At 46.0% G+C, this 25,806-nt stretch overlaps 1 protein-coding gene across 1 annotated transcript in view; it reads left to right on the forward strand.

Annotated features, from left to right (window-relative positions):
* utp4 (UTP4 small subunit processome component) overlaps positions 1-25,806 on the forward strand; it is a 55,599-nt gene that overhangs the window by 3,810 nt on the left and 25,983 nt on the right. The window contains exons 3-9 of the mRNA XM_067997598.1: positions 1,386-1,577; positions 2,369-2,453; positions 7,732-7,821; positions 16,702-16,913; positions 17,032-17,203; positions 17,286-17,377; positions 22,883-22,979. Coding sequence (XP_067853699.1) covers positions 1,386-1,577; positions 2,369-2,453; positions 7,732-7,821; positions 16,702-16,913; positions 17,032-17,203; positions 17,286-17,377; positions 22,883-22,979 — 940 coding nt within the window. The remainder of the gene's footprint in view (positions 1-1,385; positions 1,578-2,368; positions 2,454-7,731; positions 7,822-16,701; positions 16,914-17,031; positions 17,204-17,285; positions 17,378-22,882; positions 22,980-25,806) is intronic.

Below are 25,806 nucleotides of genomic sequence, written 5' to 3' on the forward strand. Positions count from 1 at the left end.
TCGCGGCGCTCCCCCGGCGCTGCCCCTCGCTCGCCGTCGCGGCGCTCCCCCCCGGCGCTGCCCCTCGCTCGCCGGCGCGGCGCTCCCCCCGGCGCTGCCCCCTCGCTCGCCGGCGCGGCGCTCCCAATTGTCAAGTCCTTTGGAATGGTCAATGGGCATTTTTGTGACTGGAAGGCTGTTTCCAGTGGGGTTCCACAGGGCTCAGTACTCGGTCCCTTGCTTTTTGTGGTATATATTAATGATTTGGACTTGAATGTAGGGGCACGATTAAGAAGTTTGCAAATGATACAAGAATTGACCGTGTGGTTGATCGTGAGGAGGAAAGCTGTAGACTGCAGGAAGATGTCAATGGACTGGTCAGGTGGCAGAAAAGTGGCAAATGGAATTCAATCCAGAGAAGTGTGAAGTAATGCATTTGGGGAGAGCAAACAAGGCAAGGGAATACACAATAAATGGGAGGATACTGAGAGGTGTAGAGGAACAAAGGGACCTTGGAGTGCATGGCCACAGATCCCTGAAGGTAGCAGGACAAGTAGATAAGGTGGTTAAAAAGGCATACGGGATACTTCCCTTTATTAGCCGAGGCATAGAATATAAGAGCAGGGAGATTATGCTGGAACTGTATAAAACACTAGTTAGGCCACAGCTTGAGTACTGTGTACAGTTCTGGTCACCACATTACAGGAAAGATGTGATTGCACTGGAGAAGGTACAGAGGAGATTTACGAGGATGTTGCCAGGACTGGAGAATTTTAGCTATGAGGAAAGATTGGATAGGCTGGGGTTGTTTTCTTTGGAACAAAGGAGGCTGAGGGGAGATTTAATGGAGGTGTATTAAATTATGAGGGGCCTAGATAGAGTGGATAGGGAGGACCTATTTCCTTAGCAGTGGGGTCAATAATCAGGGGGCACAGATTTAAAGTAATGGGTAGAAGAATTAGAGGGGAGCTGAGAAGTTTTTTCACCGAGGGTGATGGGGGTCTGGAACTCACTGCCTGAAAGGGTGGTAGAGGCAGAAACCCTCAACTCATTTAAAAAGTACTTGGATGTGCACCTGAAGTGCCGTAACCTACAGGGCTACGGACCAAGTGCTGGGAAGTGCGATTAAGCTGGTTGGCTCTTTTTCGGCCAGCACAGGCACGATGGGCCAATTGGCCTCCTTCTGTGCCGTAACTTTCTATGATTCTATGAGAAAAGTGCTAAATAAACGCATGCCTGTTTCTTCTTTCTGGATTACATGCTCATGTCCTGGAGTGGGGTTTGAACACACACCCTCCGAGCCGTGAATGCGAATAACTGAGCAAAGCTGACCTATCTGTGTCTGGGTGAGTGAGCTGGATACTAACGCAGCACAATATCATTTAACTGAACTTTCCTGTTTTCAGGTGATTCCTGGGGATGACAGGAGATCAATTCAAGCAATCTGCTGGGTTGGTCACGATCGACTTCTCAGTGTAGGATTGAATGGAGAAATCATCGAGTTTGACCTGCAGAGACTCTGTCCCAAATACAGGCTGGATGCTTTTGGGGGCCCCATCTGGTGCATGAGCTGTAACTTGGAGGAGACCCATCTAGCGGTGAGTATATGATGATCTATGCTCACCACATCTACCCAAGTTAAAGACTGCAGTAAAATATCAAAAATTGCTGAGAGTGCATTAGGACGTCCTGAGGATATAAATTCTTTCTTCTTTCTTTCCTTTATATGAAGGGAGCTTTACTCTGTATCTAACGCATGCTGTACCTGCCCTGGGAGTGTTTGATGGGACAGTGTAGAGGGAGCTTTACTCTGTATCTAACGCATGCTGTACCTGCCCTGGGAGTGTTTGATGGGACAGTGTAGAGGGAGCTTTACTCTGTATCTAACGCATGCTGTACCTGCCCTGGGAGTGTTTGATGGGACAGTGTAGAGGGAGCTTTACTGTGTATCTAACGCATGCTGTACCTGCCCTGGGAGTGTTTGATGGGACAGTGTAGAGGGAGCTTTACTCTGTATCTAACCCGTGCTGTACCTGCCCTGGGAGTGTTTGATGGGACAGTGTAGAGGGAGCTTTACTCTGTATCTAACCCGTGCTGTACCTGCCCTGGGAGTGTTTGATGGGACAGTGGAGAGGGAGCTTTACTCTGTATCTAACCCGTGCTGTACCTGCCCAGGGAGTGTTTGATCAGAAGGAGTAAAATTTATTTTATATCTGTGTCTACGTTTCCAGAAACACAAATTTTAAAGTGACTGAGTATCTGTGAAGAGTTTTCTTTCTCTTAGTAACTCACAGGGTTTTATTTTAATCTGATTGCTACCTCTTGCTGCCTTTGTGGCCAGGTCTATGTGTGTTGGGAGCTGATGATTCTCTGTCTCTGTTACCTGCAGGTCGGGTGTGAAGACGGGTTAATCAAACTGTTTGAGATTGTTCCAGAAAAAATTCAGTTTGAGAGAAATCTGGATCGGCAAAAAAGTTTGTGTTTTGTTAATAGATAAATTGTTCTTGTGTTATGTCTGGACTGTGAGCCCAGCACCACACTGACCGGGGGAGGGGCACTCTGACCAGGTTGGGGGTTGGGCACTGTGACCAGAGCTTTGGGCGGGGGGGCACTGTGACCAGAGCTTTGGGCGGGGTTGGGGGCCAGCACTGTGACCAGAGTGGGGAGGGGGGCACTGTGAGGTGGGGGGGTTGCCTGTAACTCAGCAAAAAAAATGCAGCACTGCCATTGAAATGGCGGTTTGTGCGGTTCTGAGAGTCTCAGAGACGAGCACAGCAGGGGTAAGGGAATAGCGCATGCAATTTGGCACATCTGTGAAATGTGTGAATGGACTTCAGGAGGACATAGGCAGACTGGTGGAATGGGTGGACACATGGCAGATGAAATTTAATGCAGAGAGGTGTGAAGTGATGTATTTTGGTAGGAAGAATGAGGAGAGGCAATATAAACTAGATGGTACAATTTTAAAGGGGGTGCAGGAACAGAGACATCTGGGGGTGCACATGCACAAATCTTTGAAGGTAGCAGGACCAGTTGAGAAGGTTACATAAGAACAAAGGAATATAGGAACAGGAGTAGGCCATTCAGCCCCTCGAGCCTGCTCCGCCATTTGATAAGATCATGGCTGATCTGTGATCTAACTCCATATAACTGCCTTTGGCCCATATCCCTTAATACCTTTGGTTGCCAAAAAGCTATCTATCTCGCATTTAAATTTAGCAATTGAGCTAGCATCGTTTGCGGAAGAGAGTTCCAAATTTCTACCACCCTTTGTGTGTAGAAATGTTTTCTAATCTCACTCCTGAAAGGTCTGGCTCCAATTTTTAGACTGTGCCCCCGACTCCTAAAATCCCCAACCAGCAGAAATAGTTTCTCTCTATCCACCCTATCTGTTCCCCTTAATATCTTATAAACTTCGATCAGATCACCCCTTAACCTTCGAAACTCCAGAGAATACAACCCCAATTTGTGTAATCTCTCCTCGTAACTTAACCCTTGAAATCTGGGTATCATTCTAGTAAACCTACGCTGCACTCCCTCCAAGGCCAACATGTCCTTCTGAAGGTGCGGTGCCCAGAACTGCTCACAGTACTCCAGGTGCGGTCTAACCAGGGTTTTGTATAGTTGCAGCATAACTTCTGCCCCCTTGTACTCTAGTCCTCTGGATATAAAGGCCAGCATTCCATTAGCCTTATTGATTATTTTCTGCACCTGTTCATGACACTTCAGTGATCGATGTACCTGAACCCCTAAGTCCCTTTGGACATCCACTGTTTTTAGCTTTTTACCATTTAGAAAGTACCCTGTTCGATCCTTTTTTGATCCAAAGTGGATGACCTCACATTTGTCTGCATTGAATTCCATTTGCCACAGTTTTGCCCATTTACCTAATCTATCAATATCCCTTTGTAATTTTATGTTTTCATCTACACTGCTTACAATGCCACCAATCTTTGTGTCATTGGCAAACTTAGATATGAGACTTTCTATGCCTTCATCTAAGTCGTTAATAAATATTGTGAATAATTGAGGCCCCAAGACACATCCCTGCGGGACTCCACTAGTCACATCCTGCCAATGTGAGTACCTTCCCATTATCCCTACTCTCTGTCGCCTTTCGCTCAGCCAACTTCCTAACCAAGTCCGTAAGGTTGTTGAAGAAGCATGTGGGATCCTGGGCTTTATTAATAGAGGCATAGAGTATAAAAGCAAGGAAGTTATGCTAAAATCATAGAAAGGTTACAGCACGGAAGGGGACCATTCGGCCCATCAAGTCCGTGCCAGCTCTATGCAAGAGCAATCCAGCTAGTCCCACTTCCCCGCTCTATCCCCGTAGCCCTGCAACTCTTTTCTTTTCAAGCACTTACCTAATTCCCTTTTGAAGGCCATGATTGAATCTGCCTCCACCACCCCCTCGGGCAGTGCATTCCAGATCATAACCACTCGCTGTGTAAAAAAGTTTTCCTCATGTCACCTTTGGTTCTTTTGCCAATCACCTTAAATCTATGTCCTCTGGTTCTTGACCCTTCTGCCAATGGGAACAGTTTCTCTCTATTTACTCTGCCTAGACCCTTCATGATTTTGAATACCTCTATCAAATCTCCTTGCAACCTTCTCTGTTCCAAGGAGAACAACCCTTGCATTTTGGTAGATCGAATCGGGCCAGGACCTACTCCGTTAATGGTAGGGCGTTGGGGAGAGTTATAGAACAAAGAGATCTAGGAGTACAGGTTCATAGCTCCTTGAAAGTGGAGTCACAGGTGGATAGGGTGGTGAAGAAGGCATTCGGCATGCTTGGTTTCATTGGTCAGAACATTGAATGCAGGAGTTGGGATGTCTTGTTGAAGTTGTACAGGGCATTGGTGAGGCCACACTTGGAGTTCTGTGTACAGTTCTGGTCACCCTATTATAGAAAGGATATTATTAAACTAGAAAGAGTGCAGAAGAGATTTACGAGGATGCTACCGGGACTTGATGGTTTGACTTACAGGGAGAGGTTAGACAGACTGGGACTTTTTTCCCTGGAGAGTAGGAGGTTTAGGGGTGATCTTATAGAAGTCTATAAAATAATGAGGGGCATAGATAAGGTAGATAGTCAAAATCTTTTCCCAAAGGTAGGGGAGTCTATAACGAGGGGGCATAGATTTAAGGTGAGAGGGGAGAGATACAAAAGGGTCCATAGGGGAAATCTTTTCACTCAAAGGGTGGTGAGTGTCTGGAACGAGCTGCCAGAGGCAGTAGTAGAGGCGGGTACAATTTTGTCTTTTAAAAAGCATTTGGACAGTTACATGGGTAAGATGGGTATAGAGGGATATGGGCCAAGTGCAGGCAATTGGGACTAGCTTAGTGGTATAAACTGGGCGACATGGACATGTTGGGCCGAAGGGCCTGTTTCCATGTTGTAACTTCTATGATTCTATAATAACCCCAGTTTCTCCAGTCTATCCACGTAACTAAAGTCCCTCATTCTGGGATCATTCTAGTAAATCTCTTCTGCACCCTCTCTAAGGCCTTCACATCTTTCCTAAAGTGCGGTGCCCAGAACTGGACACAGGACCAGGACCTACTCCAGTTGTGGCCGAACCAGTGTTTTATAAAGGTTCATCATGACTTCCTTGCTTTTGTACTCTATGCCTCTATTTATAAAGCCGAGGATCCCGTATGCTTTTTTAATCGCTTTCTCAACCTGCCCTGCTATCTTCAATGATTTCTGTACATATAGCCCCAGATATCTGTTCCTGTACCCCTTTTAGAATTGTGCCCTCTAGTTTATATTGCCTCTCCTCATTCTTCCTACCAAAATGTTTCACATTGTTTTTTTGCATTAAATTTCATCTGCCACGTGTCCGCCCATGCCACCAGCCTGTCTGTATCCTCTTGAAGTCTATCACTACCCTCCTCACTGTTCACTACAAGTTTTGTGTCATCTGCAAATTTGGAAATGGTGCCATGTAAATCTTTATAAATCACTGGTTAGCCTTGGCTGAGGTATTGTGTTCAATTCTGGGTACCACACTTTAGGAAAGATGTGGAGGCCTTAGAGTGGGTGGAGAGGGGATTTTCTGGAATGGGGAAACTTCAGTTATATGGAGAGACTGGAGAAGCTGGGGTTGTTCTGCTTAGAGCGGAGAAGGTTAAAAGGAGATTTGAAAGAAGTGTTCGAGATCATGAACAGTTTTGATAGAGTAAATAAGGAGAAACTGTTTCCAGTGGCAGGAGGGTCGGTAACCAGAGGAGTCCGACTTAACATAATTGGCAAAAGTACCAGAGGGGAGATAAGGAAACATTTTTTTACACGGCGACCATAATAGACCGTAAGAGATAGGAGCAGGAGTAGGCCATTCGGCCCTTCGAGCCTGCTCCGCCATTTAATGAGGTCATGGCTGATCTGATTTTTACCTCAGCTGCACTTTCCCGCCCTTTCCCCATATCCTTTGACTCCCTTGCTGATCAAAAATTTGTCTAACTCAGCCTTGAATGTATTCAATGACTCAGCCTCCACAGCTTTTGGGGTAAAGAATTCCAAAGATTCACGACCCTCTGGGAGAAGAAATTCCTCCTCATTTCTGTCTTAAACGGGCGACCCCTTATTCTGAGACTATGCCCCCTAGTTTTAGATTCCCCCATGAGGGGTAACATCCTCTCAGCATCTACCCTATCGAGTCCCCTCAGAATCTTGTATGTTTCAATAAGATCTCCTCATTCTTCTAAACTCCAATGAGTATAGACCCAACCTGTTCAATCTTTCCTCATGAGACAACCCTTCCATACCCGGAATCAACCTAGTGAACCTTCTCTGAACTGCCTCCAATGCAAGTATGTCCTTCCTTAAATAAGGGCACCAGAACTGTACGCAGTACTCCAGGTGTGGACTCACCAGCACCCTGTACAGTTGTAGCATGACTTCCCTGCTTTTATACTCCATCCCCCTAGAAATAAAGGCCAATATTCCTTTTGCGATCCGGATTACCTGCTGCTCCTGTATGTTGACATTTTGTGTTTCATGTACGAGGACACCCAGATCCCTCTGTACCGCAGCATTTTGTAGTATTTCTCCATTCAAATAATATTTTGCTTCTTTATTTTTCCTCCCAAAGTGGATGACTTCACATTTTCCCACATTATATTCCATCTGCCAAATTTTTGCCCATTCGCTTAACCTGTCAATATCCCTTTGCAGACACTTTGTGTCCTCATCGCAACTTGCTTTTCCACCTATCTTTGTATCATCAGCAAATTTGGCCACAAGACACTATGTTCCTTCATCCAAGTCACTGATATATATTGTAAATAGTTGAGGCCCCAGCACTGATCCCTGTGGCACCCCACTAGTTACAGATTGCCATTTTGAAAATGACCCATTTATCCTGGCTCTTTGTTTTCTGTTAGTTAGCCAATCCTCTATCCATGCCAGTACATTACCCCGAACACCATGAGCTCTTATCTTGCGCAGTAATCTTTTATGTGGCACCTTATCGAATGCCTTTTGGAAATATTATGACCTGGAATTTACTGTCTGAAAGGGAGTTGGAAGCAGATTCAATATTAACTTTCAAAGGGGAATTAGATAAATACTTGAATGGGAAAAATTTGCAGGGCTCTGGGGGAAAAACAGGGGAGTGGGACTAATTGGATCGCACTTTTTCGAAGAGATGGCACAGGCACGATGGCCTGAATGGCCATCTGTGCTGTAAGATTTCATGATTCTATGAACTGGCAGCAGTAAGGTGATGGATCTCCTCTCTCTGGCAGGTCGTGTCCTCTCTCTGGCCTGGCACAAGTCAGGCACAATGATTGCGACAGGGTCACTGGATGTTATCCGCATTTTTGATGTGAAATCTGGTAAGTCGGGTGTGTTTATGATTGTTTCTGAAGCAAAGCCTGGTGTGTTGTGTTGATGTCCCTTTCTGAGCAGGTGAGTGGATGTTACAAGCTGTTCCTGGTGTGTGAGAGTGTTTATTTGATGCTCTGTGTGAATTGCTCAGTGGGGTAAGAGCATAAGACCATGGCCCTATGAGCCTGCTCTGCCATTTAATGAGATCATGGCTGATCTGATTTTTTACCTCAACTCCACTTTCCTGCCTTTTTCTTGTAGCCTTTGACTCCCTCGCTGATCAAAAATTTGTCTAACTCAGCCTTGAATGTATTCAATGACTCAGCCTCCACAGCTTTTTGGGGTCAAGATTTCCAAAGATTTACGACCCTCTGGGAGAAGAAATTCCTCCTCATTTCTGTCTTAAACGGGTGACCCCTTATTCTGAGACTATGCTCCCCCCCCCCCCCCACCCTTGTTTTAGATTCCCCCATGAGGGGTAACATCCTCTCAGCATCTACTCTATCGAGCCCTCTCAGAATCTTGTATGTTTCAATAAGATCTTCTCTCATTCTTCTAAACTCCAATGAGTATAGACCCAACCTGTTCAATCTTTCCTCATAAGACAACCCTTCCATACCCAGAATCAACCTAGTGAACCTTCTCTGAACTGCCTCCAATGCAAGTATGTCCTTCCTTAAATAAGGGCACCAGAACTGTACGCAGTACTCCAGGTGTGGACTCACCAGCACCCTGTACAGTTGTAGCATGACTTCCCTGCTTTTATACTCCATCCTCCTAGAAATAAAGGCCAATATTCCATTTGCCTTCCGGATTACCTTCTGCACCTGTATGTTGACTTCGTGTTTCATGTACAAGGACACCCAGATCCCTCTGTACCGCGGCGTTTTGCAGTATTTCTCCATTCAAATAATATTTTGCTTTTTTTATTTTTCCTTCCAAAATGGATGACTTCACATTTTCCCACATTATATTTCATCTACCAATTTTTTGCCCATTGGCTTAACCTGTCAATATCCCTTTGGAAAAACTTTGTGGCCTCCTCGCAACTTGCTTTTCCACCTATCTTTGTATCATCAGCAAATTTGGCCACAGTACACTCGCTTCCTTCATCCGAGTCATTGATATATATTGTAAATAGTTGAGGCCCCAGCACTGATCCCTGTGGCACCCCACTAGTTACAGATTGCCATTTTGAAAATGACTCTTTTGCCCCGCATCTTTATTTTCTGTTAGCCAATCCTCTATCCATGCCAGTATATTACCCCCAACACCATGGGCTCTTGTGCAGTAATCTTTTATGTGGCACCTTATCGAATGCGTTTTGGAAATCCAAATATACTGCATCCATTGGTTCCCTTTTATCCACCCTGCCCATTACTTCCTCAAAGAACTCTAATAAATTTGTCATACACGATTTCCCCTTCATAAAACCATGTTGACTCTCCTTGTTTGTATTATGAGTCTCCAAATGTCCTGCTACTACTTCCTTAATAATGGATTCTTTCATTTTCCCAATGACAGATGTTAGGCTAACTGGTCTATAGTTACCTGCTTTCTGTCTCAATCCCTTCTTGAATAGGGGTGTTACATTGGCGATTTTCCAATCTGCTGGGACCTTTCCAGAATCTAGTGAATTCTGGAAGATTACAACCAATGCATCCACTATCTCTGTAGCCACTTCCTTTAAGACCCTCGGATGCAAGCCATCAGGTCCAGGGGACTTGTCAGCCTTTAGACCCATTTGTTTACCAAGTACTTTTTCTCTAGTGATAGTGATTGTTTTTAGTTCCTCCCTCCCCTTTGCCCCTTGATTATCTACGATTATTGGTATGTTATCAGTGTCTTCTACTGTGAAGACAGATACAAAATATCTGTTCAATTCCTCTGCCATTTCCTTGTTTTCCATTATTATTTCCCCAGTCTCATCCTCTAAGGGACCAATGTTTACTTTAGCTACCCTCTTCCTTTTTTTTATGTTTGTAAGTAATCTTACAACACCAGGTTATAGTCCAACAGTTTTATTTGAAAATCACAAGCTTTCGGAGGCTTTCTCCTTCGTCAGGTGAGTATATTTGTAGAAGCTATTACTGTCAGTGTTTATATTTCTTGCTAGTTTACTCTCATAACAAAGAGATCTAGGAGTACAGATTCATAGCTCCTTGAAAGTGGAGTCACAGGTGGATAGGGTGGTGAAGAAGGCATTCAGCATGCTTGGTTTCATTGGTCAGAACATTGAATGCAGGAGTTGGGATGTCTTGTTGAAGTTGTACAGGGCATTGGTGAGGCCACACTTGGAGTACTGTGTACAGTTCTGGTCACCCTATTATAGAAAGGATATTATTAAACTAGAAAGAGTGCAGAAAAGATTTACGAGGATGCTACCGGGACTTGATGGTTTGACTTACAGGGAGAGGTTAGACAGACTGGGACTTTTTTCCCTGGAGAGTAGGAGGTTAAGGGGTGATCTTATAGAAGTCTATAAAATAATGAGGGGCATAGATAAGGTCGATAGTCAAAATCTTTTCCCAAAGGTAGGGGAGTCTATAACGAGGGGGCACAGATTTAAGGTGAGAGGGGAGAGATACAAAAGGATCCAGAGGGGCAATTTTTTCACCCAAAGGGTGGTGAGTGTCTGGAACGAGCTGCCAGAGGCAGTAGTAGAGGCGGGTACAATTTTGTCTTTTAAAAAGCATTTGGACAGTTACATGGGTAAGATGGGTATCGAGGGATATGGGCCAAGTGCAGGCAATTGGGACTAGCTTAGTGGTATAAACTGGGCGACATGGACATGTTGGGCCGAAGGGCCTGTTTCCATGTTGTAACTTCTATGATTCTATGATTCTATAATTTATTTTCTCCCTCTTTATTATTCTTTTAGTCATCCTCTGCGGTTCCCATGCAGTGGGGTCCAGCTTCTGGATGTGAAGATTATGTTGAACTTGTATAGAACCTTGGTTAGACCAAACTTGGAGTACTGTGCACAATTAGAATCATAGAAAATTCACGGCACAGAAGGAGGCCATTCAGCCCATCATGTCTGCGCCGGCTGAGAAACCAGGCAAGCAACCTAACGCCATTTTCCCGCATTTGGTCCATAGCTCTGCAGGTCACCGCCCTTCAGGTGCATATCCAGGTATTTTTTAAATGAGCTGAGGGTTTCTGCCTCTACCACCCTCTCAGGCAGTGAGTTCCAGACCCCCACCACCCTCTGGATGAAAGATTTTTTCCTTATTTCTGCTCTAATCCTTCTACCAATCACTTTAAATCTATGCCCCCTGGTCACTGACCCCTCCACTAAGGGAAATAGGTCCTCCCTATCCACTCTATCTAGGCCCCTCATAATTTTATACACCTCAATTAAATCACCCCTCAGCCTCCTCTGTTCCAAGGAAAACAACCCCAGCCTATCCAAACTGTCATCATAGCTAAAATTCTCCAGTCCTGGCAACATCCTCGTTAATCTCCTCTGCATCCTCTTTAGTGCAATTACATCCTTCCTGTAATGTGACCAGAACTGTGCACAGTACTCAAGCTGTGGCCTAACTAGTGTTTTATACAGTTCCAGCATAACCTCCCTGCTCTTATATTCTGTGCCTTGGCTAATAAAGGAAAGCATTCAATATGCCTTCTTAACCACCTTATCTATCTGTCCTGCTACTTTCAGGGATCTGTGGCCATGCACTCCAAGGTCCCTCACTTCCTCTACACCTCTCAGTATCCTCCCATTTATTGTGTATTCCCTTGCCTTGTTTGCTCTTCCCAAATGCATTACCTCACACTCTCCGAATTGAACTCCATTTGTCATTTTTCTGCCCAATTGACCAGTCCGTTGATATCTTCCTGCAGTCTACAGCTTTCCTCCTCACTATCAACCACACGGCCTATCTTTGTGTCATCCGCAAATTTCTTAATCATGCCCCCTACGTTTAAGTCCAAATCGTTAATGTACACCACAAAAAGCAAAGGACCTAGTACCGAGCCCTGCGGAACCCCACTGGAAACAGCCATCCAGTTGCAAAAACAACCGTCGACCATTACTTTTTGCTTCCTGCCACTGAGCCAATTTTAGATCCAATTTGCCACATTCCCTTGGATCCCATGGGTCTTTACTTTTTTGACCAATCTGCTAAGTGGGACTTGTCGAAAGCCTTGCTAAAATCCATGTAGACTACATCAATTACGCTACCCTCATCGATCCTCCTTGTCACCGCCTTGAAAAATTCAATCAAGTTAGTCAGATTCGACCTCCCCTTAACAAATCCGTGCTGACTGTCCTTGATTAGTCCGTGCCTTTCTAAATGATGATTTATCCTCTCCCTCAGAATTGATTCCAATAATTTGCCACCCACCGAGGTTAGGCTGACTGGCCTGTAATTACTTGTCTATCCCTCGCTCCCTTTTTAAACAACGGTACAGCGTTAGCAGTCCTCCAATCCTCCGGCACCACGCCTGTATCCAGTGAAGTTTGGAAAATGATGGTCAGAGCCTCCACTGTTTCCTCCCTGGTTTCTTTTAACGGCTTGGGATACATTTCATCCGGCCCTGGTGATTTATCTGCTTTCAAAGATGCTAATCCCCTTAATACTTCCTCTCTCACTATGTTTATCGCATCCAATATTTCACACTCCTCCTCCTTAACATCAATCCCTGTATCATCCTCTTCCTTTGTGAAGACAGATGCAAAGTATTCATTAAGAACCACACCCACACCTTCTGCCTCCACACAGTTTATCATTTTGGTCTCTAATAGGCCCTACTCTTTCCTTAGTTATCCTCTGGCTCTTGATGTATTTGTAAAACTTCTTTGCATTTTCTTTGATTTTACCTGCTAATATTTTTTCATGCCCTTTCTTTTGCTTTCTGAATTTCCTTTTTAACTTCACCCCTGCACTTTGTCTACTCCTCTAAGCTTTCCGTAGTATTGAGTTCCCAGTGTCTATCATAGGCTTGCTTTTTCTGCCTTATCTTACCCTGAATGCTTCTTGACACCCAGGGGGCTCTAGATTTGACAGCCCCTCCCTTTTCTTTGTGGGAACATGTTTACCCTGAACCCCTTGAATCACCCCTTTGAACGCCTCCCACTGCTCTGACACTGATTTACCTTCAAGTAGCTGTTTCCAGTTTATTTCTGCTAAACACTTCTCAGTTTAGTAAAATTGGCCTTTCCCCAATTGAAAACTTTAACTCCTGCTCTGTCTTTGGCCTTTTCCATAACTGTGCTAAAACTAACTGTATTATGATCACTACCCCCAAACTGCTCTCCCACTGCTACTTCCACCTGCCCCTCTTCATTTCCTAGAACTAAATCCAGAACTGCCCCCCCCCCCCACTCTCGTTGGGCTTGCTATTTACTGGCTAAAAAAATTCTCCTGCACGCAATTGAAGAATTCTGCGCTGTTTGTATCCCAGTTAATATTAGGGTAGTTGAAATCCCCTACTATTACTGCCCTATTGTTTTTGCACTTCTCAGAAATTTGCCTACATATTTGCTCCTCTATCTCCCTCTGACTTGGGATCTATAGTGCACTCCCAGCAATGTGACTGCCCCTTTTTTGTTCTTTAGCTCAACCCATAAGTTCTCATTTGATGCTCCTTCTAAAATATCATCCCTCCTCACAACTGTAATTGTTTCCTTAACCAAAATTGCCACTCCCCCCCCCCCCCCACCCCCCCCTCTTTTATCCCCCTCTCTATCGCTTCTGAAAACCCTGTAACCAGTGACGTTGAGTTGCCAGTTCTGCCCCTCTTTAAGCCATGTTTCTGTAATAGTTAAGATATCATACTGCCACGTGTCTATCTGTGCCCTCAGTTCATCCGCCTTATTTCCTATACTCCTTGCATTGAGGTAAATACATTTAAGGACTGCCAAACTCCTCTTTTTTATTTTCTAACCTTCGTTCCCTCTGCCTTCAGACTCACTCACTAATTTTCTGCCTTCCATTTCCAGTTCCGACTTCATCCCATCTGAATCCACACTCAGGTTCCCATCCCCCTGCCAAGCCAGTTTAAACTCTCCCCGACAGCACTAGCAAACCTCCCCTCAAGGATATTGGATCCGGGCCTGTTGAGGTGCTACCTGTCTGGCTTGTACAGGTCCCACCTCCCCCAGAACCGGTCCCAATGCCCCAGGAATCTAAAGCCCTCCCCCTTGCTCCACTGTTTGCAGCCATGCAGTCACCTGCTTTATGCTCCTATTTCTATTCTCACTAGCGCGTGGCACTGGGAGCAATCCGGAGATTGCTACCTTTTGAGGTCCTGCTTTTTAATCTTTTTTCCTAATTCCTTAAACTCTGCCTGCGGGACCTCATCCCTCTTTCGACCTATGTTGTCGGTCCCGATATATGGGTTCACCCCCCGCCCCCCCCCAAACCTTCCCCAAGAATGTTCTGTAGCCGCTTAGTGACATCCATGACCCTGGCACCAGGAAGGCAACGTACCATCCTGGAATCACGCCTGCGGCCACAGAAACACCTCTCTGCTCCCCTAACTATGGAATCTCCTACAACTATTGCTCTCCTGACCTGTCTCCTCCTCTCCTGTACAGCTGAGCCACCCATGGTGCTCTGGTCTTGGCTCTGGCTGCACTCCCCGGGGAACCTACTCCCCCTCCAGTATTCGGAACTGAATACTGGTTAGAGAGTGAGATGCCCTTAGGGGACTTCTGAACTACCTGCCTGGTCCTCCTTGTCTATCTGACGGTCACCCAGTCCCTCTCTGCCTGCACTCTCTTAATCTGCGGGGTGATCACCTCCTGAAACGTGCTATCCACAAAACTCTCAGCCTCGCGGATACACTGCAGTGACGCCAGCTGTCGTCAAGGTCCAAAACCCGGAGCTCGAGCTCCTCCAGCTGACGACACTTCCTGCACCTGTGGTTGTGCAGGACACAGGAAGCGTCCTGGAGTTCCCACATGGCACAAGATCTGCATTCCATGGGTCTGAGCTGCCCTGCCATGCCTCTGTTTTTAGATTATTAACTAAACTAAAGCAAATCAAGCCTTAAAATCGGTTATTTATGGTTTTATTACTCTCGTTAATAAACTAATTTAAGTTTTCTTTTTACTCTCCCAGTTTTTACTTTGAGTTTGGGAATTGGGTAAAATTAGAGGGGGGAAAAAAACCAGCTGTAACACTTATCGGCCAATCACCTACCTGCTCCCCTGTGACGTCACTCTTGTTTTTTTCCTTTTTCCTCGATTTCTACTGACTGCCGGGTCAGCTCCCCCTCCCCCCCCCCCCCCCCCGGCCGGGTCAGCTCCCCCTCCCCCCCCCCGCCCCCCGGCCGGGTCAGCCCCCCCCCCCCCGGCCGGGTCAGCCCCCCGCCCCCCGGCCGGGTCAGCTCCCCCCCCCCCCCCCCCCGGCCGGGTCAGCTCCCCCCCCCCCCCCCCCCCCGGCCGGGTCAGCCCCCCCCCCCCCCCCCCCGGCCGGGTCAGCTCCCCCCCCCCCCCCCCCCCCCCTGGGTCAGCCCCCCCCCCCCCCCCCCCCCCGCCGGGTCAGCTCCTGCACCCCCCCCCGCCCTGCCGCCGGGTCAGCCCCCGCCCCCCGCCCCCCCCCCCCCCCCCCCCGGTCAGCCCCCGCCCCCCCCCCCCCGGGTCAGCTCCCGCCCCCCCGCCGCGCTCCGAGTGTAGGCCCTCGAGCCTCAACCTTTATTTGTGCTCCGATGCCGTTTCCTGTGCTCCCATAGGTCCGCTCCCGCCTCCTGCTGCACTCTGAGTTATCCCCGCTCTCTGCTGCTGCTCAGGTCCACTCCGCTCTGCAGAAAAAGTTAGGAAAAGCAAGGCAGTGCAATGGAGCACCTCCTTTCCCAAATCCCCCAACTCCTACACTTAGCAAACTCTCAAGTTGTTCACTCTGTGCCCGCTGCACTCAGTCTGTTCTCCATATTATAAAAAGTATATAGAGGCACCGGAAAAGGTGCAAAAAAGATTCACATGGATGATACCAGAACTGAGAGGTTATACCTATCAGGAAAGATTGAACAGGTTGGGACTCTTTTTTTTCTCCAGAAAAGAGAAGACTGAGGGGTGACCTGATAGAGTTCTTTAAGATAATCAAAGGGTTTGATAGGGTAGATGTAGAGAAGTGGGGGAATCCAGAACTAGGGGCCATAAATATAAGATAGTCACTAATAAATCCCTTAGGGAATTCAGGAGAAACTTCTTTACCCAGAGAGTGGTGAGAATGTGGAACTCACTACCACAAGGAGTAGTTGAGGCGAATAGCACAGATGTATTTAAGGGGAAGCTCGATAAACACATGAGGGAGAAAGAAATAGAGGGATATGCTGATAGGGTGAGATGAAGGAGGCTCGTGTGGAGCATAAACACCGGCATAAACTTGTTATGCTGAATGGCCTGTTTCTGTGCTGTACATTCTATGTAAGATAGAAGTGAACAGAGCGAAGCAGATTGGACTCTGCCCTTTCACCCACGAAGCTTGGATTTGAATCCACATTAATAGGATGAAAGTGTTCTCTCCATCAGATGTCATGGTCCTGTGAAAAGGTGTGTACGGCACTCTTGACCCAGCACCTACTGGAGTAAAAACAGAAAATGGTGGAAAAGCTCAGCAATTGAGGCAGCGTCTGTGGAGAACGAAACAGAGTGAATGTTTTAACTCGGTTTCTTTCTCCACAGATGCTGCCTCAATTGCTGAGCTTTTTCAGCATTTTCTGTTTTCATTTCAGATTTCCAGCATCCGGAGTATTTTGCTTTTGACCTACTGGAGTGATTGAGAGCAAAACTTAAAAAAAGAATTGTTTGAACCCCTCGTTGTTTGTGGCGTTCTTTGTTCTGGGCCTGTGTCAGTTTTTCTGTTTGTGGCGTTTAGCTGAATTCCATCCTGATTGACCCATTCACGTGTGTTCATTGCTCCCTCTCCCTCCAGGTCACTGCAGCCAACGTATTCTTGTGGATCGTGGTGTTACGACTTTGCAAAATCGGGAATGTGTGGTGTGGAGTCTCTGGTTCCTGAGTGATTATTCCATTGTGAGCGCAGACTCGACAGGAAAAGTGCAGTTCTGGGATTGGAAGACCGGAACACTGCTGAAAACACACCCAGTGACCAATTGTGATGTGTTGACACTGGCAGTGAATGAAGTGAGTGGATTACCAGATCTCTGCCGTTGGTGCAATCGTGCCCCACCCCCCCCCCCCCCCCCCCCCCGGTCGGGCCCGGCTGCCGCGCCCCTCTGATATGGGTCTTTTCTCTCTCCAGACTGAGGATAGTATTGCTGCCGGAACATCCGAGGGAACCGTGGTCCAGTTTCAGTTGCTTGCACTAAAATCAGGAGTTGCTGACACCCAGTGGATTCGTACAAAGACCTTTAAGCATCACACCCATGACGTGAGGGCTGTCGTTCACACCAAGTCTGCTCTAGTCTCAGGAGGTGAGGGGATAAAATCTGTTTCTGTGAGAGGTGAGAGATGGTTTGGAACATTTTCCTGAACTGTTTTCTTTTCCTGAATAAGGGGTGGATGCCCAGCTCGTCATTCGCCCTCTGATGGACAAAGTGGAAACCAAGTCGTATGAAGCTGCTCTCCGGAAGGTCCTCTTCCCACATGTAAGTGCTCCCTGCAACCAGGGTGTGGACTCAGTGTGTCTGACTCTCCCACATGTAAACCAAGAACAGGAATTCTGTCTTAGACTCTGGGCTGAGAGGCTTGTGAGCAAAGGCAGTCATAGTCTGCAGATGGTTTACACATGGGAGGAAACCTGTAGTAAGGAACCTCTTCAATGCACTGTGCAGAGTGCCCTGGGTGTGGAGAGTAGGTATGAAGTACAGTGCACTGTGCAGAGTGCCCTGGGTGTAGAGAGTAGGTATGAAGTACAGTGCACTGTAGCAGGATCAACCTGGTGTGGTTCAGCCGGAAGGCAAATCTCCTGTTTCAGTTCCCAGAGCAGCTTGAGTTGTGGAGATTGGGCAGTTCTGGAGCCACATTAAATGATCATGTTCAGGTGCAGCAGGCTGTGAATAAAGGGACTGCGGAGAAAATTCAGATTTAATTTGCTGTCAGCACAATTAACTAAGGGATTGGAAACGCAATACCCATGTGAATGGAGCTGAAAATGATGCATTCTTTTCATCAAATATTGCTGACTTGGAATAAGAACATAAGAAATAGGAGTAGGCCATATGGCCCCTCGAGCCTGCTCCTCCGTTCAATAAGTTCATGGCTGATATTCGACCTCAACTCTACTTTCCTGCCCAATCCCCATATCCCTTGATTTTCCCCTAGTGTCCAAAAATCTATCGATCTCAGCCTTGAATATACTCAATGACTCAGCATCCACAACCCTCTGGGGTAGAGAATTCCAAAGATTCACAACCCTCTGAGTGAAGAAATTCCTCCTCATCTCAGTCTTATGGCCGACCCCTTATCCTGAGACTGTGCCCCCTAGTTCTAGACTCTCTAGCTATGGGAAACAACCTCTCAGCATCTACCCTGTCAAGCCCCCACAAAATCTTGTATATTTCAATGAGATCGCCTCGCATTCTTCTAAACTCCAGAGAGTATAGGCCCATTCTACTCAATCTCTCCTCATAGGACAACCCTCTCATCCCAGGAATCAATCTAGTGAACCTTTGTTGCACTACTTCTAAAGCAAGTCCTTCGATAAGGAGACCAAAACTGAACACAGTACTCCAGGTGAGGCCTCACCAAAGCCCTGTACTATTGTAGTAAGACTTCTTTACTCTTGGCCTTTATTGCAAGGGGGTTGGAGTACAACATGCCATTGGCCTTCCTTATTGCTTACTGTAGCCAGTGTTTCTTCTACCGGGACACCCAAATCTCTCTGAACACCAACGTTTAATAGTTTCTCACCATTTAAAAAAATATTCTGTTTTTCTATTCTTCCTACCAAAGTGAATAACCTCACATTTCCCCACATTATACTCCCATCTGCCACCTTCTTGCCCACTCACTTAACCTGTCCATATCCCTTTGCAGACTCTTTGTGTCCTCCTCACAGCTTACTTTCCCACCTAGGTTTGTATCGTCACTCGGTCCCTTCATCTAAGCCATTAATATAGATTGTAAATAGCTGAAGCCCAAGCACTGATCCTTGCGGCACCCCACTAGTTACAGCCTGCCAACCTGAAAATGACCCGTTTATCCCTACTCTCTGTTTTCTGTCCGTTAACCAATCCTCTATCCATGCTAATATATTATCTCCAACCCCATGAGCCCTTATCTTGCGTAACAACCTTCTATGTGGCACCTTTTGAAAATCCAAATATACTACATCCACTGATTTCCCTTTATCTACCCTGCTAGCTACATCCTCAAAAACCTCTAATAGATTTGTCAAACACTATTTCCCATTCATAAAACCATGTAGACTCTGCCTAATCATATTATGATGTTTGAAGTGCCCTGTTGCCACTTCCTTAATAATGGATTCCAGCATTTTCCTGACGACTGATGTCAGGCTAACTGGCCTGTAATTCCCTGTTTTCTCTCTCCCTCCCTTCTTGAATAACAGGATTACATTTACTACCTTCCAATCCGCTGGGACCATTCCAGAATCTAGGGAATTTTGGAAGATCACAACCAATGCATCCACTATCTCTGCAGCCACCTCTTTTAGAACCCTTGGATGTAGGCCATCAGGTCCAGGGGATTTATCGGCTTTTAGTCCCATTAGTTTCTCCTACACTTTTTTTTCTCTACTGATATTAATTACTTTAAATTCCTCACCCTCATTAGCCCTTTGGTTCCCCACTATTTTTGGTTTGCCTTTTGTGACTTCTACTGTGAAGAAAGATATAAAGTATTTGTTTAACGTCTCTGCCATTTCCTGATTCCCCATTATAATTTCTCCTGTCTCAGCCTCTGAGGGACCAATGTTTACTTTTGCTACTTTCTTCCTTTTTACATACTTGTAGAAGCTCTTACAATCCGTTTTTATATTTCTTGTTAGTTTACTTTCATATTCTATTTTCTCCCTTTTTATCAATTTTTTGGTCATTGTATACTGGTTTCTAAAACTCTCCCAGTCTTCAGGCTTATTACTCTTCTTTGCAACATTATAGGCCTCTTTTAATTTAATACTATCCTTAACTTCTTTAGTTAGTCATGGATGAATCACTTTTCCCGTGGAGTTTGTATTTCTCAATGAATTGTATATTTGTTGACAATATTGAATATTTTTTTAAATGTTTGCCATTGCTTATCTACTGTCATACCTTTTTAATCTAATTTCCCAATCTACCTTAGCCAACTCGCCCGTCATACCTATGCAATTGGCTTTATTTAAGTTTTTAAGACTCTAGTTTCGGTCTTAAGTACGTCACACCCGAACTCAATGTGAAATTCATCATATTATGATCACTCTTCCCCAGAGGATCCTTTACTGAGAGATTGCTAATTAACCCTGTCTCATCTTCCCTGGTTGGTTCCACGATGTATTGTTCTAGGAAACTGTCTCGAATACATTTATTTTATTCGTTTATGGGATGTGGGCGTCGCTGGCGAGGCCGGCATTTATTGCCTATCCCTAATTGCCCTTGAGAAGGTGGTGATGAGCCGCCTTCTTGAACCGCTGCAGTCCGTGTGGTGAAGGTTCTCCCACAGTGCTGTTAGGAAGGGAGTTCCAGGATTTTGACCCAACGACGATGAAGGAACGGCGATATATTTCCAAGTCGGGATGGCGTGTGACTTGGAGGGGAACGTGCAGGTGGTGTTGTTCCCATGTGCCTGCTGCTCTTGTCCTTTTAGGTGGTAGAGGTCACGGGTTTGGGAGGTGCTGTTGAAGAAACCTTGGCGAGTTGCTACAGTGCATCCTGTAGATGGTACACACTGCAGCCACGGTGCGCCAGTGGTGAAGGGAGTGAATGTTTAGGGTGGTAGATGGTGTGCCAATCAAGCAGGCTGCTTTGTCCTGGATGAACTTGTCCTCCAGACTACCTTTGCCAATTTGATTTGTCAAGTCTGTATGAAGATTAAAGTCCCCCATGATTATTGCATTACCTTTGTTACAAGCTCCTATTATTTCTTGATTAATACTCTGTCCAATGGTATAACTACTATTAGGAGGCCTATAAACTACTCCCACCAGTGTTTTCTGCCCCTTGTTATTTCTTATTTCCACCCGTACTGATTCTACCCCCGACCTTCCGAGCCAAAATCCTTTTTCACCACTGTCCTTATGTCATCCTTTATTACCCCCCTCTTTTTCCATTCTCCCTGTCTTTTCGAAATGTCAAGCACTCTGGAATATTTAGTTCCCAACCTTGGTCACCTTGCAACCACATCTCTGTAATGGCTCTTAGATCAAACCCATTTATCTCTATTTGTGCCACTAATTCGTCTGTCTTGTTACGAATGCTTCGTGCATTCAGATAAAGCCCCTTCAATTTTAACTTTCTACCATTTCTCCCTGCTTTTGAGCTTATTCACTGATGCACTATTACCGTTAAACTCTCTGTCCCTTCCTATCACACTCTGCTTATCTTTACGCAAATCGCTACATTGTTCTATTGCCTTGACTTTTCTCTTGAAATTTACAAATTTCCCCTCACCTGACCCCTCCTACCCCCTTTTTAGTTTAAAGCCCTGTCTACAGCCCTAGTTATTCGATTTGCCAGGACACTGGTCCCAGCCCGGTTTAAGTAGAATCCATCCCAACGGAACAGCTCCCTCTTTCCCCAGTACTGGTTCCAGTGCCCCATGAATCGAAACCCGTCTCCCACACCACTCTTTGAGCCACGCATTTAACACTCTGATCTGTTTGTCCCTATGCCAATTTGCACATGACTCAGGTAGAAATCCAGAGATTATTACCTTTGAGGTTCTGCTTATTAATTTAGACGCTAGCTGCTCAAACTCCCTCAGCAGAACCTCATTCTTAGTTCTACCTACGTCTTTGGTTCCTACGTGACCATGACAACTGGATCCTCCCCCTCATGTTCCAAGTTCTTTTCTAGCTGCGAGGAAATATCCTTAACCCTGGCACAGGACAGGCAACGCAGCCTTCGGGACTCTCAGTCGCGACTGCAGAGAACAGTATCTGTCCCCCTGACTATACTATCCCCTACCACTACCACATTCCTTTTTACTACCCCCACTTGAATGGCCTCCTGTACCAGAGTGCCATGGTCGGTTTGCCCATCCTCCCTGCAGGTAGCAAGTACCTCATCTATTGGACAAGGTCACGGTTTGAGGCTCCTCCATCACTGCATCCTGGGTCCCCAGACCTGCCTGACTCGCAGTCACATCCTCCTGTCTCTGACCATGAATCTAAACTACTACCTAACGTAAGGTGTGTGACTGCCTCCTGGATCAAAGTGTCCAGATAACTCTCCCCCTCCCTGATGCATTGCCGGATGTTGCGTAAACAGAATGTTGAGGTTCTTTAAATGTGCAATTTGTAAATGTTAAGGAACAGAGCACCATAATTTTTCTGTATAAACCTGTGCTAGCTCTCTTGGTGACTTAGTGGATAAGCAGATTGCTCAGTCGTACAGACCAGGGAGGTCACTGGTTCAGTCCTGGTCTCTGCTGCATTAGCTGATCGCAACTGACACGGGAGGTGGGACGCTGCGATGAACTTGAGTCCTGGGCTCGAGGGGATCCTGCCCCACCTGGAGATAGCACCTGCTTTCATATCGGGCGAGGACAAGTTTGGTGTGTGATGTCCTTGTATTTAAATATCTTTCAGAAATTCATAGCCGAGGCTCAAATATGGAGGACAGTCACTTCAGTAGTGAACAGGAGGGTGACCAGCACTGAATCTCAGCAAGAGTCCAAGCCTTCAGGAGAGAAGGAATTGAGGAATGAGAAGCAGAAACGGCCTGAGTGCTGCTTATTGTTCTGCGGGTGGTGCCTTGTGAAATTAGTTGAGGAAGTGTTAAAATACGGGTAGTGGTTGAATGGATCATGTTAAAAGAGACATTCCTGCCTTTGGACAGGCCGGTCGGCCCACCCTCAGAGAGAGGGGAAGGGGGGATGGGCGAGAGGGGGAGGAGGGAGAGGGCAAGAGAGAGAGGAAGAGGGGGAAGGGGCGGGGAAACATGAAAGAGATGCAAATGAATCTTGAAATCAATTGTTTGACTTCTCCACAGCGAAACCTGGTGTGGTGCAGCCGGAAGGCAAATCTTCTCCTGTTTCAGTTCCCAGAGCAACTTGAGTTGTGGAGATTGGGCAGTTCAGGAGCCACAGGTAAGGGATCGTGTTCAGGTACAGCACGCTGTGAATAAAAGGGGCTCCGGTTAAGGGATTGGAAACACAGATTCAATTTGCTGTCAGCACAGTTAACTGGAAACAGCGTGCTGGGGGATTGGAAACGCGATACCCATGTGAAGTGAGGTGAAACAGAGGCTGTGAGTGATCATATTGCCGATAAACATGTGCGTAGAATGCTCTGGGCATGGAGTCGCCCGGGGTTCCAATGAGACCTGGAATGATATAGCTTAGAGGTCCTTTGGGAATGGTACTGCCCGGTGACGCTGGACATGGTACAGCCCGGTGAAACGTTTAAGGGGGGAGGTGGGGGGGGTGGGGAGGAGAGAATCTAAGAGGTTTTCAAAAGTATGGAACGTTTTGAGGGACTAAATAGTGAAATTATTTCCATTGGCTGATAAATCGGTAACAAGGATAGACTGAGGGTATCATGAGAAGAACAAAGGGGAGATTAGAAGAATTTTTTTTGAACATTAAATGCTTTACCACAAATGACATTGAGGCAGCAACTGTAACATGATTTAAAGGGGAATTTGTTAAGTATTTGTAAAGGATGCAGGGAAAGGGCAAAGTATTGGGATTAGAGTAATGGCTCCAGTCAAAGAGCTGTCCCAGGATCTGTGGGCCTCACCACTTCCTTCTGTGCTGTAATTCCTATTATTCTTTGTACAGTTTCACTTCCGTTTATCCTGTTTAAACTTAATGCGCCTCGTTAGTGGGTTATTCCTAAATTAGATCACCAAGATCTGTTAGAACGAGCAACTTTAGAGATGTGCAAATTAATGTCAACTGGAATTGAACATGATTGCAGGCCTTCAGCGCAGTCACTATTGGAGGCAAGAGACTGTTCCACAACCCAGACCCTGCTTTCATCTACCCTCACGGGTTTGAGCCCAGAGCCCGTACAATGCACACCAGGGTGTCCAAGCTTTACCACTTCATATACCACATGGGTGCGTACAAGAGCCTTGTGTTAAACCCATGTTCCCATTAATATACATAGGTGTGTAATGGAGCCTTGTGTTAGAATCATAGAATGGTTACAGCACAGAAGGAGGCCATGTTAAACCCATGTTCCCATTAATGTACATATGCCTCTTCCTTGGCCCTTTTTAATAATTTCTCTACTCATTCAAGGAACTCTAGCTTTTGCTGATTCTCTTTCCCACTTCTGATGTTGTCTGTTCTGAACCAGATGCTGTTTGAATGTTACCCATTGTTTGGACATGGATGTCTTACTTGCCAATTTTTCTTTCCAGTTTATCTGAACTAGTTCTTTTTTTTTTTAATCTCACTGAAATTGTCTTGTTCTCATTAAATGATCCTGTACCTGTCCTTTCGGTTCTTACATTGAACCTAGTGATGTTCTCGCTACTCTTTCTTAGATGTTCCCCGACCTTCCCGATACCCACTTCTCCCACTTCATTTTTTAGAACGAGATCCAGCGTGGTCTCCTTTCTTCCTGGACTAACAACTGGTCTAGAACCCGGCCTTTCTTTCTTACTTATGTTACTCTTCCCCCAATCTATCTTTGTATTAATGAAGTCACATGTTATAGAATCATAGAAGTATAGAAAATTTACGGCACAGAAGGAGGCCATTCGGCCCATTGTGTTCATGCTGGCTGAGAAACGAGCCACCCAGCCTAATCCCACTTTCCAGCTCTTGGTCTGTAGCCCTGCAGGTTACGGTGCTTCAGGTGCACATTCAGGTACTTTTTACATGAGTTGAGGGTTTCTGCCTCTACCACCCTTTCAGGCAGTGAGTTCCAGACCCCCATCACCCTTTGGTGAAAAGATTTTTCCTCAACTCCTCTCTAATCCTTCTACCAGTTACTTCAAATCTATGCCTCCTGGTTATTGACCTCTCTGCTAAGGGAAATAGGTCATAAGAACATAAGAAATAGGAGCAGGAGTAGGCCAATCGGCCCCTCGAGCCTGCTCCGCCATTCAATAAGATCATGGCTGATCTGATCCTAACCTCAAATCTAAATTCATGTCCAATTTCCTGCCCGCTCCCCGTAACCCCTAATTCCCTTTACTTCTAGGAAACTGTCTATTTCTGTTTTAAATTTATTTAATGATGTAGCTTCCACAGCTTCCTGGGGCAGCAAATTCCACAGACCTACCACCCTCTGAGTGAAGAAGTTTCTCCTCATCTCAGTTTTGAAAGAGCAGCCCCTTATTCTAAGATTATGCCCCCTCGTTCTAGTTTCACCCATCCTTGGGAACATCCTTACCGCATCCACCCAATCAAGCCCCTTCACAATCTTATATGTTTCAATAAGATCGCCTCTCATTCTTCTGAACTCCAATGAGTAGAGTCCCAATCTACTCAACCTCTCCTCATATGTCCGCCCCCTCATCCCCGGGATTAACCGAGTGAACCTTCTTTGTACTGCCTCAAGAGCAAGTATGTCTTTTCTTAAGTATGGAGACCAAAACTGTATGCAGTATTCCAGGTCCGGTCTCACCAATACCTTATATAACTGCAGCAATACCTCCCTGTTTTTATATTCTATCCCCCTAGCTGCACCTGCAAACTAACTTTTTGATTTTCTTGCACTGGGACCCCCAGATCCCTTTGTACTGCAGTACTTTCCAGTTTCTCGCCATTAAGATTATAACTTGCTCTCCGATTTTTCCTGCCAAAGTGCATAACCTCACATTTTCCAATATTGTATTGCATCTGCCAAATCTCCGCCCACTCACCCAGCCTGTCTATATCCCCTTGTAGGTTTTTTATGTCCTCCTCACTCTCTACTTTCCCTCCCATCTTTGTATCATCAAAGGTCCTTCCTATCCAC

This window comes from Heptranchias perlo, chromosome 16 (genome assembly GCF_035084215.1).
Source record: "Heptranchias perlo isolate sHepPer1 chromosome 16, sHepPer1.hap1, whole genome shotgun sequence".
NCBI classification, from domain to species: domain Eukaryota; kingdom Metazoa; phylum Chordata; class Chondrichthyes; order Hexanchiformes; family Hexanchidae; genus Heptranchias; species Heptranchias perlo.